The sequence below is a fragment of the Patagioenas fasciata genome, chromosome Z, assembly GCF_037038585.1.
Source record: "Patagioenas fasciata isolate bPatFas1 chromosome Z, bPatFas1.hap1, whole genome shotgun sequence".
Taxonomy (NCBI): Eukaryota; Metazoa; Chordata; class Aves; order Columbiformes; family Columbidae; genus Patagioenas; species Patagioenas fasciata.
This window is the reverse complement of record NC_092560.1, coordinates 44,913,573-44,926,473: the sequence shown is the minus strand read 5'-3', so window position 1 is coordinate 44,926,473 and position 12,901 is coordinate 44,913,573. Positions and strand designations below refer to the sequence as shown.

Below are 12,901 nucleotides of genomic sequence, written 5' to 3'. Positions count from 1 at the left end.
GATATTTGATGCTTTCTCATTAAAAACTGCATGCTGACTCAGTAGCTGAAATATATTTACTCTCTGTGTAATACGCCTGTGGCATTATCAAAGAAGTTCTACTAACTGTTTTTTTTATCATCCTAAACTCATATTTTATAGAGCAATCTATGGATAAAACAGTATGACAGAAGTGCCACTTTAAAACTGTAGAAAGAAAATTCAGAGAAAGTGAGAAAACTGGAACAAATACCATTCACATTTTAATCTAGGACCTGCTTTTTCATACTTCCATAATATCATGATGGCATGCATTCAACACATAAGGTCTTCCTGCATAACCCACCTCTTGAAGACAGAAAGTGGGCTTCTGAACCCCAAACAGACATTTTGAAAAACAAGAAACATTATTAGCAGGTTGCTAACGAGGCCAGCCATGTCCACCCTGCTGTTCTTGGCCTGATTAAGGTAGCAGAAAAAGGGCAGTGCAGTCTGTCAGCTGTGATCCTGACAATTAGGCAGCAGCAGCAGTAGCAGCAGTATCAATTCACAACTTCATTATTATGTGCTCTGCAGGCATCCTCCAGCTTCTGACAGACCATCTGTCTTGGACACTGATGCACTGTAAATCAGGAAAGTGGATGATGCTATGTTGTCTTTATTATTAGCTGTAAAAATCTGTTGAAGAATCTCCTGTTGCAGATAGATGACACTGTACTTCTGCCCACTTTTGAAGCTGAAAAGAAGTAGCACTCCTGATGCTTTCTCCTCAGGTTGTGCAGTTAAATCTGCACATTACTTATCAGTCCACAGTGCTGGAGATTCCAAGTGGCATTGCAGAAACCAGCATCTGTCATCCTTCAGAACCTGCAAAAATAGAAGCAGATACAGGATGACTAACACATTACAGCATTAGTTCCCAGCAAATCCCAGTGAAGACTGCACCAAGTCTGTTGATTCCTCCTTTTCCTCCCATCCATATAGGGTCAGAAACTGACAAGTTTCACGTTGATATATAAAATATACTCTCAAACACATTTTACATTATGGGAAGAAATATAAAAAACCTCTCAATACACAAAAGGCAAAGCACGGTGTATTTCACACATACGAACACTAATATCATGTATTCTACAAGCAGAAAAAAAAAAAAAAAAAAGCCAGACACTGATAGGGCAAGAAATTTTATCAACCCTCAGTAAATGTTTCTGCACATATTGCAGGTTGAGAGAATATTTTACTTTTAACACAACCTGTAGTACACCATTATACCATCAAGGTACACATTTCTTATGTATTTTAGTTACTTTCTATATCCATTTCAGAAAATTGATACTTACAGATCATTTTTGTAAATAATACAAAAAGAACTATTGAGAACAGATTGCTTTATATTATTTGAATACTTTTCTATCCTTTCATATATTGAGGTTATATAAGCATAAACTGTCACTCTCCTTATTGCTTTAACTGTTCTTACTTCCCAATTTGAGTTGGTGTGACATTTTAATTTAAATTTTTTTATAAGTATGCTAGAAAAATCACACCAAATACATATATGAGAATTTTTATTGAGCAATCCAATTCTGTCAGAAGAAGAATTCCAAGTCATAAATAAAATTAAAATCTTTAAATGGTATTACATAGTAATTATTTTAAGATAAATATTAATAGGAAAAATAACACCCCAAACCCATTATCTCCCAGCCCCACGAAGACAGTCAAAACACTGCTATAAGGATAAAATACAAAAGAAGGATTCTAACGTGAAACAATTAAAATTCATGTGTTCTATGAAAAATCATTTCCATCTCAGGACACATGTATTGAAAAGGCTTCTTATGACACAAAAGTGTTTGTAGACTGAGAAGCCATGCTGCCCACTTGCCTGTTGTTTAGCAGCTACACTAGATTTGCACTGAACTCTTTCTAACATTTAAAAACCTGATTACGTTAATCATCATTAAACTTCCATATTTTTTTAACTGAAGGATGACGCAGAAGATTCAGTCACAAACAACTAAAAATAGACTTCATCTTAATTTACGGCTTGCCAAAAACATGCCAAAGCTGTCTAAAATAATTCATAAAATACAAGCTTAATTCTTTCTGTAAATTTTTGTGTCTTCATTTCTGTGATCTAAATCATCTTCACTAGGGAACTACAGAAATCTGTAAAACACATAAAGGACGAAAACCAAAACTCACTTAAAACAAATAGATAAGTGTGATATGTTTCACAAAAGTTAAAACACCTATGAAAACAGAGGGCTTCATTACTTTCACTATTTAACATGTAATTATGCAACAGCAATTGCTCAGCACCTTTGCAAGCCACCTGGCTGTGAGTTCTAGAAATTTTTTCATTTGTCTTATCCAAGAAAATATGCCTTTATTTTCAGACCATACTCTACATATGCCTGACAAGCAAGAGCTGTGAGGAAGAGAGGTAGGAAGAATACATTGGATTTTAACATACACACAATTACAATGTTTTGACTTAAATTTTTGGAATCTGAAAAGATGTTTTCCAGTGACTAGAAAACAGAAATGTTTAATTTTTGCCAGCTTCAAAAGTCTAAGATTGGTTACACCAAGTCTGTTAAAAACATCTACCTGGTATACAAATTAATAAAAGAGAGCTACCGAGAACCCTGATCATTAATAGTCCCTCCTGAGGGTTTCTTTATCTTGCTTAACACTGCAGTGGGAATTGAAAGCTGCTGTAATGGCAAAAAACACCAGAACACATCTTAGTGTTACAGAGGAATATCTGACAATCCACAGCTCTTAGAATACTGACCACAAGAGAGGGGGAAAAAATGGAATTATTTTAAAAAAGTACAGAAATTAAATACGAAGCAAGATCAATAAATGTATGTCTACTATCTGTATGTTCTGTTTAAAAAATGGTTCACTTTCAGCTCCAAGCTTTGGTTTTAACTACAGTTTCATCAGCTGAACGGATATGAAAATGATAAAAGTTTAATGCAACTTGTACTTAAGATAAGACCCCTGTACAACCAAATTTTACAACTGGGACAAGAAAAACAAAACAAAACAAAACAAAAATGAAACAAAACTAACACAAAACCAAAACCAAACAAAAACAGAGGCAATACCATTCTGAAGATATTTCAATGTAATTTTAGATATGATGCAATACACAAGAACAGAATCACAGAATCAAATAATAGTTTGGGTTGGAAAGGACCTTCAAAGGTCACCTAGTCCAACCCCCACTGCAATGAGCAGGGACATCTTCATAGTTGAATATCAGGTTGCTCAGAGCCCTGTCCAGCCTGGCCTTGAATGTTGTTTCACCACCCTCACTGTAAAAAAAAAAGTCTTCCTCATGTCTAGCCTGAATCTCCACTCTTTTCTTTTAAAACCATTACTCCTCATTTTATTCCAGCAGACTCTGCTAAAAAGTCTGTCCCCATCTTTCATATAGGGTCCTTTTAAGTACTGAAAGGTCACAATAAGGTCTGCCTGGAGCTTTCTCTTCTCCAGCTGAACAACCACAACTCTCTCAGCCTTTCCTCACAGTAGATCATTGTTGTGGCCCTTCTCTGGCCCATCTCCAACAAGCACATGTCTCTCCAGCCCAGAGCTGAATACAGGACTCCAGTTGAGGTCTCACTAGAGCAGAGCAGAGGAGCAGAATCACCTCCCTTGACCTGCTGGCTGTGCTTCTTTTGATACAGGCCAGGATATTATTTGCCTTCCAGGTTGCAAGTGCATTTTGCCAGCTCATGTCCAATTCTTCATCCACCAGTACTCCCAAGTCCTTCTCTGCAGGGTTGCTCTCAACCCCTTCATCCCCCAGCCTGGATAATGAGGTTTGCCCTGACCCAGGTGCAGGACCTTGCACTTGTTCTTGTTGAACCTCATGAAGTTTGCATGGGCTTGTCAAGGTCCCTCTGGATGGCATCATGTCGCTCAGGCATGTCAACCACACCACTCAGCTAAGTGTCATACACACACCTGCTGAGGATGCACTTGATCCCACTATGTCATTGATGAAGACATTAAACAGTACTGGTCCCAGTATGGACCCCTGTGGGACACCACTTGTCACCAGTGTCCATCTAGACATTGAGTCATTGACCACTACTCTCTGGCTGCAACCATCCAGCCAGTTCCTCATCCACCACACAGTTCAGCCATCAAATCCACACCTCTCAAATTTAGAGAGAAAGATATTGCCGGGGACCCTGTCAAAGGCTTTACAGAAGTTGAGATAGACAACATCCACAGGCATTCCTTAGTCCACTGATGTAGTTACTCCATCATAGAAGGCCACGAGGCTGGTCAGGCAGGACTCACCCTTGGCTGTCTCAAATCACCTCCCTGTCCTCCATGTGCCTTAGCATAGCTTCTAGAAGGATCTCCTCCAATTATTTTCCCAGGCACTGAGGTGAGGCTGACAGGTTGGAAGTCCCCAGGGTCCTCTTTCCTAGCCTTTTTAAAAAGGGGTACAACATTTCCCTTCTTTCAGTCACCAGGGACTTCATCTGACTGCCATGACTTCTCAAATATCATGGACAGTGGCTTGGCAACTGCATCAGTCAATTCCCTCAAGACTCTGCGATGCATCTCATCAGGTCCCATAATTCAGGTTCCTCAAGTGGTCAAGAACATGATCTTCACTTACAGTGGGAAGGACTTTGCTCCCCCAGACCCTGTCTTGCAGTTCATCCATTCAAGAAATGTGGGAAGAAAGGCTGCCAGTGAAGACTGAGGCAAAGAAGTTGTTGAGTACCTCAGCCTTCTCCTAGCCTTTTGTTACCCGTTTGCCAGTCTTGCTCATCAGGGGTACACTTTCTTTGACCTCCCTTTTCTGGTTCACACACCTGTAGAAGCCCTTCTTGGTATTCTTTGTGTCCATTGCCAAGTTCAGTTCCAGCTGTGCCTTGGCCTTCCTGACCCCATCTCTGCACAACCAGGCAGTGTTCCTCTACTCTTCCCAGGATACCTGTCCATGCTTCCACTGGTTGTGCATTTCCTTCTTGCCCTTTATTTTGACCAGCAGCTATGCCATTTCTTACACTTGGAGATCACAAGCTTTTGTGCCTGATGGAAAGTGTCCCTAAAGATCTGCCAGCTCTGTTCTGCTCTCTTGTCCCTGGGGGCAGTTTTCCAGGGGATCCTATTGATGACCTCCTTGAAGATCTGGAAGTTCCTTCCTAAAGTTCAGGGTCCTGACTTTGATCTCGTCCTGTCACACATCCCTTAAGACTGCAAACTCCATGAGCACATAATCACTGCAGCCCAGGCTGCCTCTGATCTTGATGTCTCCTATAAGCTCACTTGTACTGGTGACAATCAGGTCCAATATCACATCCCCCCAGTAAGGCTGTCTATTACCTGGCTTAGGAAGTTATCCTCAATGTACTCCAGGAGTCTCTTGGATTGCCTGCAGTTTGCTGGGCTACTTTTTGAGCAGAAGTTGGGGTGCTTTAAGTCCCTCAGCAGGACAAGAGCCTGTGAGCATGATGCCTACTGTGTCTGGAGTAAGCAGGTTTCATCAATAGTCTCTCACCCTGACTGGCTCGCCTGTAGTAAACACCAACCACAAGGTTTCCTTTGTTGCCTTGGTCTCTGATTCTTACCCATAAGCTTTCAACCTCCTCATGGCTATTCTTCAGAAACAGGTCTTCACACTCTATCCATCTCTTGATGTAGCAGGCAATCACTCCACCCTTCCTTCCTTGCCTGTCCCTCCTGAACCACCTGTAGCCATTGATTGCTGCACTCCAGTCATGGTTGCTGTCCCCCCAAGTTTCAATAATGGCCACTAGGTCATGGCCTTCTAGCAGCACAGTGGCTTTCAACTACTCCTGTTTGTTGTCCATGCTGCGTGCATTGGTGTAGAGGAACTTCAGCTGGGTTGTTGGCTGAGTCACCTTCTTAGAGGAACACCCCTTAAATCCTTTGAAGTATTTCACCTGTGCTTTCCTGTTGGTCTCTATTACCTCAACAGTCCCCGGCTCACTCCATAAGACTCTCAGCGTACTCCAATGAGGCCAACAGGTCTCTAAGGCCACAAGCTGAGGGTCCTTGCTAGCACCCCACCCCTCTATCCTTGGCATCTCATCGTCACCCTCTCCCGTCATATCTGGAATACCAGACAACACATTACACAGTTACTTAGGTTAATTACGTGGACATCTTGTTATCATTATTTTATTTTCAACTTAGGGTAAGAGATCCCAAGGGAACAGGAGAAATTAAGTAAAATAGATGTACTTAATGACAAAGACTGGCGTGAAAGGAGAGAAAGGGAGATTAAAATCTAATTGGGCCATGAAAGTATGTTATTTTCTCCTGCATGCTCCACCCAGACGCAGCGTAAAACAATAAAACACAAACAAACAAGCAAACAAACAAGAGAGTGAAAAGAGAGTGAAGGAAAAAAAGCACTCAACAGCAACTACCATGAAGATATCTTATTTAAGCTGAGGGAAAAAAAAAGGAAAAAAGTGGCAAAGGCTAAAATGCAAAATACAATTCAAAATAGCTCCCAAAGTAACAACATTTCAGTGTGATGTTATACAAATTAAGCAGTGAATCTTTTAAAAGAACAACAATTAAGTGATCAATTTTAAAAAATTAATTAAAGAAAAAGAAAGCCCTGTATTAATTACAAATTCATAAAGCATATATTATAATAGTTCCTTGTTATTGGTTTAGTCACTAGAACATTTTATATACAGCACCAAGTCAACAAACCACACCTTCAACCATCACTACCTTCAAAAATAAAAAAAATGGTAAAAGCTTATGGGGATTCATGTGAAAGTCTATCACATGTGGTAATTTCTCATAGTCAAATATTTTTCTTGTTTCTCTTATGCATTGTAATAATGAAACTGAGCAAGAATTACTTGAGTTCTGTCTTCAGCTAGAACAAATAGTCCATATTTCTTCTTATCCAAAACTTTAAGCTTAATCGACAATTAGGTATAGAAACAAGAGTAATTTCAACAAATTAACTGCAGCTAGGCCTCCAGGCTGAAGCACTTTGCTTCTAGTAACACAGTAAAATCAATATGCTGTGTGATCAGCTTAAGGATTAATTAACGCACTTAATCCACCCCCTTATGACACTTTGGTGAAAGTTGCACACAGGAAGTGTTTGACCAGAAGCTGTCAACCTCTCGAGCTTCAAGATCAATAAAGCCATCTCACAAAGCACAGAGGGACCTCAAAAGGTTGGAGAAATGGGCTCACAGGAACCTCATGCTGTTCAACAAGGGGAAGGAGGTGCTAAGTCCTGCACCTGGGGACGAACAACCTCAGCCACCAGGACATGCTAGGGGCCACCCAGATGGAAAGGTAGAAAAGGCCCAGGGGGCCCTCATGGACATCAGGCTGAAACGAGCCAGCAATGTACCCTTGCTGCTAAGCAGGCTAACAGCATCCTCAGCTCCATTAGACAAGTACTGCCAACAGGCCATGGGAAGTGATCCTTCCCCTCTATTCAGTACTGGTGAGACCACACCTGGTGTACTGATTTCAGTGCTGTGCTTCCCAGTACAAGAGGGACATGGACATACCCAAGAGAGTCCAAGGAAGAGCCACAAAGATGATGAAGGAACTAAGAGGAAAGGCTGAGAAACCTGGAACTGTTCAGCCTGGAAAGAAGAAAGATCAGGGGGGATCTTATCCATGTACAAAAATACCTGAAGGGAGGGTGCAAGGAGAATGGAGCCAGGTGACAGCTTGTTTAATATTTTTATCAATTATCTCGATGAAGGGATCAAAGGTATCATCAGTCAATTTGCAGACAACACCAAGTTGGGTGGGAGTGTTGACCTGCTGGAGGGTAGGAAGGTCATATAGAGGGATCTGGACCGGCTGGATCGATGGGCTGAGACCAACTGTATGAGGTTCAACAAGGCCAAGTGTTCAGCCCTGCACTTGGGTCACAACAACCCCAGGCAGCACTATAGGCTCAGGGAAGAGTGGCTTGAAAGCTGCCTGTCAGAAAAGGACCTGGGGGTGTTGACTGACAGTCGGTTGAATATGAGCCAGCAGTGTGCCCAGGTGGCCATAAGGGCCAACAGCATCATGGCTTGTATCAGAAACAGTGTGGCCAGACAGTGATAGGAAAAGAGGAAATGGTCTCAGGATCAGAATCAATGAGCAAAAACACAGGATCTTCTCTCTGGGCATCAGGAAACACTTTTTCACTTTGAGGGTGAATTAGCACTGGCACAGGTTGGCCAGAGACATTAGGGAGTCTCCATTCTTGGAGATATTAAAGAACTGTCTGGACATGTTTCTAGGCACCCAGCTGTAGATTGCTCTGCCTGATCAGGGGTGTTGGACCAGATGACCTCTGGAAGTCCGTTCCAACTACAACCATTCTGTGAGTCAGTGACAATGAAGTATTTCAACCTTTAAAAATAATATACAAGGCCAGTTCAGTATGTCAATTAAAAGTAGTAAGTCAATTTGAGAGAAATAGATGGCAAGTCATGTATATGAAGCGTTATAACTCTGAAAGTTCTAGAATTCTCCATGATATGGAGAAGATAAAAGGTGCCAAGGATAGATGATACCAAAGATTTTCCCTTTGGATTTGGTGGCAAATGATGAAAACTTCCTTTTTCCAAAATGAGATCTCTTGGTTACATACAGGACAATGAATAGGTAAGATAAATGTGAGGAAAGCCAAGAAAGTTGCCCACAGGTAATCTGCTTTTACAGTTTAAAATTCTTTGGACACCAAGGAAACCATGATTACAGAAAATATAGGGCCTACATAACTTCTAATGGAATGTATGGTCAACCAAATGCAGTCCTATGTTTAGACTTTTTTTTTTTATAAGTATGAAAAATGTCTTGACTTCTGTGTTAGGATTTAACCAAACTTTTTGGTTAAATAATATATTTATCACCTTTAAAAACTCTTCCTTAAAGTTTTTTTACCTTTTTTTTTTTTTTTTTTTTTTTTTTGTGGAGAACTGTTTACTTTCTTTGACACATTGTTTTTGGTTTTTTTCTTTTTTACATAATTTTACAGGAAAATATTTAGAAAGTCATTATAAATCATCCAAGAACTAAGGAGGGGTTTTTTTAGAGTAGAAGAATCTGCTACAAACTAGACTTCAATGGCCTGTTCCTCCAAAAAGAGTTAAAGATAAATTTTCACCATATACCAAACCCATTGTAATTGCAGGCTGCCTTGTATTTTCCTCCTCCTCTTGCTTTGCATTGGTTCAGGAAGCTGATGCCCCACCTCTGCCCACCCAAAAGGTGTGTTTATTTTTCATCAGATCAAGTTGTCAATGCGCCAGCAGGCAGCTGCTCTACTTCTATCTCAAAAGAAATGGTGTGGGAATGCACCAGCGATCAGAAATTAACCCTCTCTTTTGGCAGCAATCCACACTGGATTTGGTGTAGTATTAAAGATACTTTTTTTAAAAAATTAGAACTGTAAGTTGGCAAATATAATTTGCCTCTTGGTTTCATTTAGATTTTACTAATTCATATCTTCTGTTAGCAAAATATTTTTCAGATATGGATAGCAAAGGGAAAAAACAGGATTTCACTTGTTGTTTCTTATGAACAACCTTTTCTAACTTTGGATCTGCTGAGCATAGGTATGGCACATACTTTTAAAATAAATATTTTGTGATGATAGGAAACCTACTGTCCATTCCACCAGAGGAAGCACAATATTTATATATTGAATAAGGAACAGTGACTTGAATTTTCTTGTAGGTATTACAGCAGTTAAATTGGCTGCTTTCTAAATGGATTTATTCTTTACATGCTTTCCAAATACATTGAAATTGGAAAATGTGTATTTCTTGCCTATTTGACTAGAAGTATTAGATAAAAACTCATATTAAGCAGTGCTTAAAAGGATGGTTTATAAATGCAACATAACCTACAAAAAATAAAGAAAAGCTGAATACCTGAATATCTAAACTTATTTTAAAAGATTTTGCTGACCTGTTAATGAGGTATGTGCTCTTTGTTAAATGAAGCATTTTTTATGGTTTCCTACTTGGAAAGTAAGTGCTACTTACTGTCTGAAGGCACACTACCTGTACTGAGAAAAATAATAAAGGAAAATTTTTGTAATACTCTGTCAACATAGCAGGTAAGGAGAGCTTTACCTTCTAGACAGTTTTCTTTTGAAATGATTTGAAGTTTTATGCATCAATGAAATAGAGGATGAAGAACTGTCATTTACATTCTGCCTTTCCCTTTTGGAGATTAACAGGCTGGCAACATGACCTGCAGGTTCCTAACTTCTATAAGGAGCGAGACTCTAAAAGGTCTCATAAACCTTATTACTCCAAGCCATAAGCAAACCCTGCTCACTGAACAATAAAGGAAACATTTGAATCATACAGCAGTAGCAGTCATGGAAATCTGAAAAAAGAGGACATAAGAAAATATGTGTTTATGCAAAGAAAAATCAAGGACATTATTTCTAGGGGAACAGGCAAAAAAAAGTTTATTATCTTCTACTAATTTATAGAATAAATAGAAACTAAAACCAGCCTTAGAATTATTTTGTGAACATCAGATAATGCATGAGGAAGAAGAAACAGGAGAAACAAAGAAAGCACAACTCAAGGTGTCATATTCACTGTCATCCTAGGCTCTGAGCTCTGCCTACAGTTGCTGTCCTCAGTGTCTCCAAGAAAACTGAAAGAGGCAAAGTTCACAGCCTAAGCAGACCTGATTTTGTCAGATAAATGTCTGGCATAGTTAATTTTCCAAACAGTAAAAACTCAGTAAAAACAGAAGAAAATGTGTAAGAAAAAAAAAAAAAAAAGTAAAAATATTTAAATGTTACTTCACAATGTGATCTTACCGAGCAGGGTTTGTTTAAGACTTTCTTCTCCCCAGTCACATTTTCTTCTCTTTCCCAAAGAAAATATGACAAATACCACTGCTTAAAGCAAGGCACACTCAGGTCTGAGACAAACAATCACATGAAAAAGAAGGAAATTTGATACTACACAATCTAGGGATACATGTCAGTATGTTTCAGACCAAAATAATTTTCTTGGAAATTCTGGGAACTTGAGTCTATTTCTGGATTCTAAGCTAAGATTTCCAGAATGTGATATATAATTCAAGGTAAGATTTTTATTTATTTTCTGCATCACTGTACTGTAAACTATTAGGTATGAACTTATATAAGAATGAAGAATGTACTTCTTTTGATACAACAGAAATACAGAATCATATAAATGTTTTGGTTGGAAGAGACTCTCAGGATCATCAAGTCCAACCATAACCTAACTCTTGCACTAAACCATGTCCATAAGAACCTTGTCTACACATCTTTTAAACACCTTCAGGAAGGGTGACTCAACCACTTTCCCGGACTGCCTGTTGCACTGCATCATAACTCTCCATAAATCAGTTTTTCCTAAGATCCATCCTGAACCTCTCCTGGCACAACCTGAGGCCATTTCCTCTTGTCCTATCACTTGCTACTTGGGAGAAGAGACCAACACACTCCATGTTACAACCTCATTTCAGGTAGTTGTAGACAGTGACAAGATCTCCCCTCAGCCTCTTTTTCTCCAGACTAAACAATACCAGTTCCCTCAGCCACTTCTCATAAGACTTGTGCTCCAGACCTCTCACCAGCTTCGTTGCCCTTCTCTGAACTCATTCCAGCACCTCAGTGTCTTTGTTGTAGTAAGGGGACAAAACTGAGCTCAGCATTCCAGGTGTGGCCACACCAGTGCTGAGTACAGGGTAATGATCACTTCTCTAGTCCTGCTGGCCACACTATTCCCGATACAAGCCAGGATGCTCTTTGTCTTTTTGTCCACCTGGGCACACTCCTGGCTCACATTCAGTTGGCTGTCAATCAACACCGTCAGGTACATTCAACTCTTCCCACAGCCTGTAGCATTGCACAGGGCTGTTATGACCCAAATGCAGAACCCGGCACTTGTCGTTGTTAAACCTCATACAACTGGTCTCGGCCTATTGATTCAGCTGGTCCAGATCCCTCTGTAGGGCCTTCCTACTCTTAAGCAGATCAACACTCCCACCCAACCATGTACATCCAATATGTAAGCAAATCAACACAAAAAATCTTTTTCCTGCTCATATCAATATCAATGTGTTTGCATTACTAAATTATTAGAAGATTTGAAGTAGAAATTCGTTTTGTAACCTGATTTTTCATTCTTGCACATCCACAGATAGAACATCCTACAGTCAAACATCAGAAAGGTTGCACACCTTTCTGGACAGCCTATGAATGAAATGCACTTTTTTTTCTCCCCCCTCCCCCATCATCTCTTAGAATTAAGAATGGTCACAATTTGCTAACCCAATAATCATCACTAAATTGATAATAAAATCTTTTATAATTGTGAAATATAAGCTCAGGAAACTGCTTGAAACACTCCTTATTAAGACAGTAAAATGTAAAACCTGCTTTTCTTCTTTTGGGACTCACACTCACAGCCAATTTTCAGAAGTCTGAAGACCAAAGACAGTACGTGTTAGTTCTCCCATTCTGCATTTTAATAGCATTTGAAAAGCATTTTATTCAAAATAAATCCTCTTGTAAGCCTTTTACTTTGACCTAGTGTTAAAACAGGTAAAATTCCCTTTTCAAGGAAGATCAACATTTTTCATTAAAAGATGACATCTTAACAAACTGCTAATTTAATATGCTGAAAAAATGAACAAGTTGCATGGTACTAATTACTTGCTTAAAAGGGAAAACACATAAGAAGCCTCCACTTTCATTTTAATATCAAGATCACAGTCAGTAGCACAATGTAACACTGATAAAGGTTCACTGAAATGCCCTTTGTTTTCCCTTTATTACGTAAAAAATAGAAAATACTACAGGAAGAATATTTTGCAGAGTTAGGATTAGCCTTTGAGGAATAAAACAAATGAGGGATCATTTAAA

The 12,901-nt window shown here is 39.4% G+C and overlaps 1 protein-coding gene across 6 annotated transcripts in view; it reads right to left on the bottom strand.

Annotated features, from left to right (window-relative positions):
* The window catches only part of PAM (peptidylglycine alpha-amidating monooxygenase), a 146,115-nt gene that overhangs the window by 79,458 nt on the left and 53,756 nt on the right, over positions 1-12,901 (bottom strand). For all 6 annotated transcript variants that reach the window (XM_065860294.2, XM_065860297.2, XM_065860295.2 and 3 more), the window contains exon 2: positions 326-846. In XM_065860294.2, coding sequence (XP_065716366.1) covers positions 326-417 — 92 coding nt within the window. In that variant the 5' untranslated portion in view covers positions 418-846. The remainder of the gene's footprint in view (positions 1-325; positions 847-12,901) is intronic.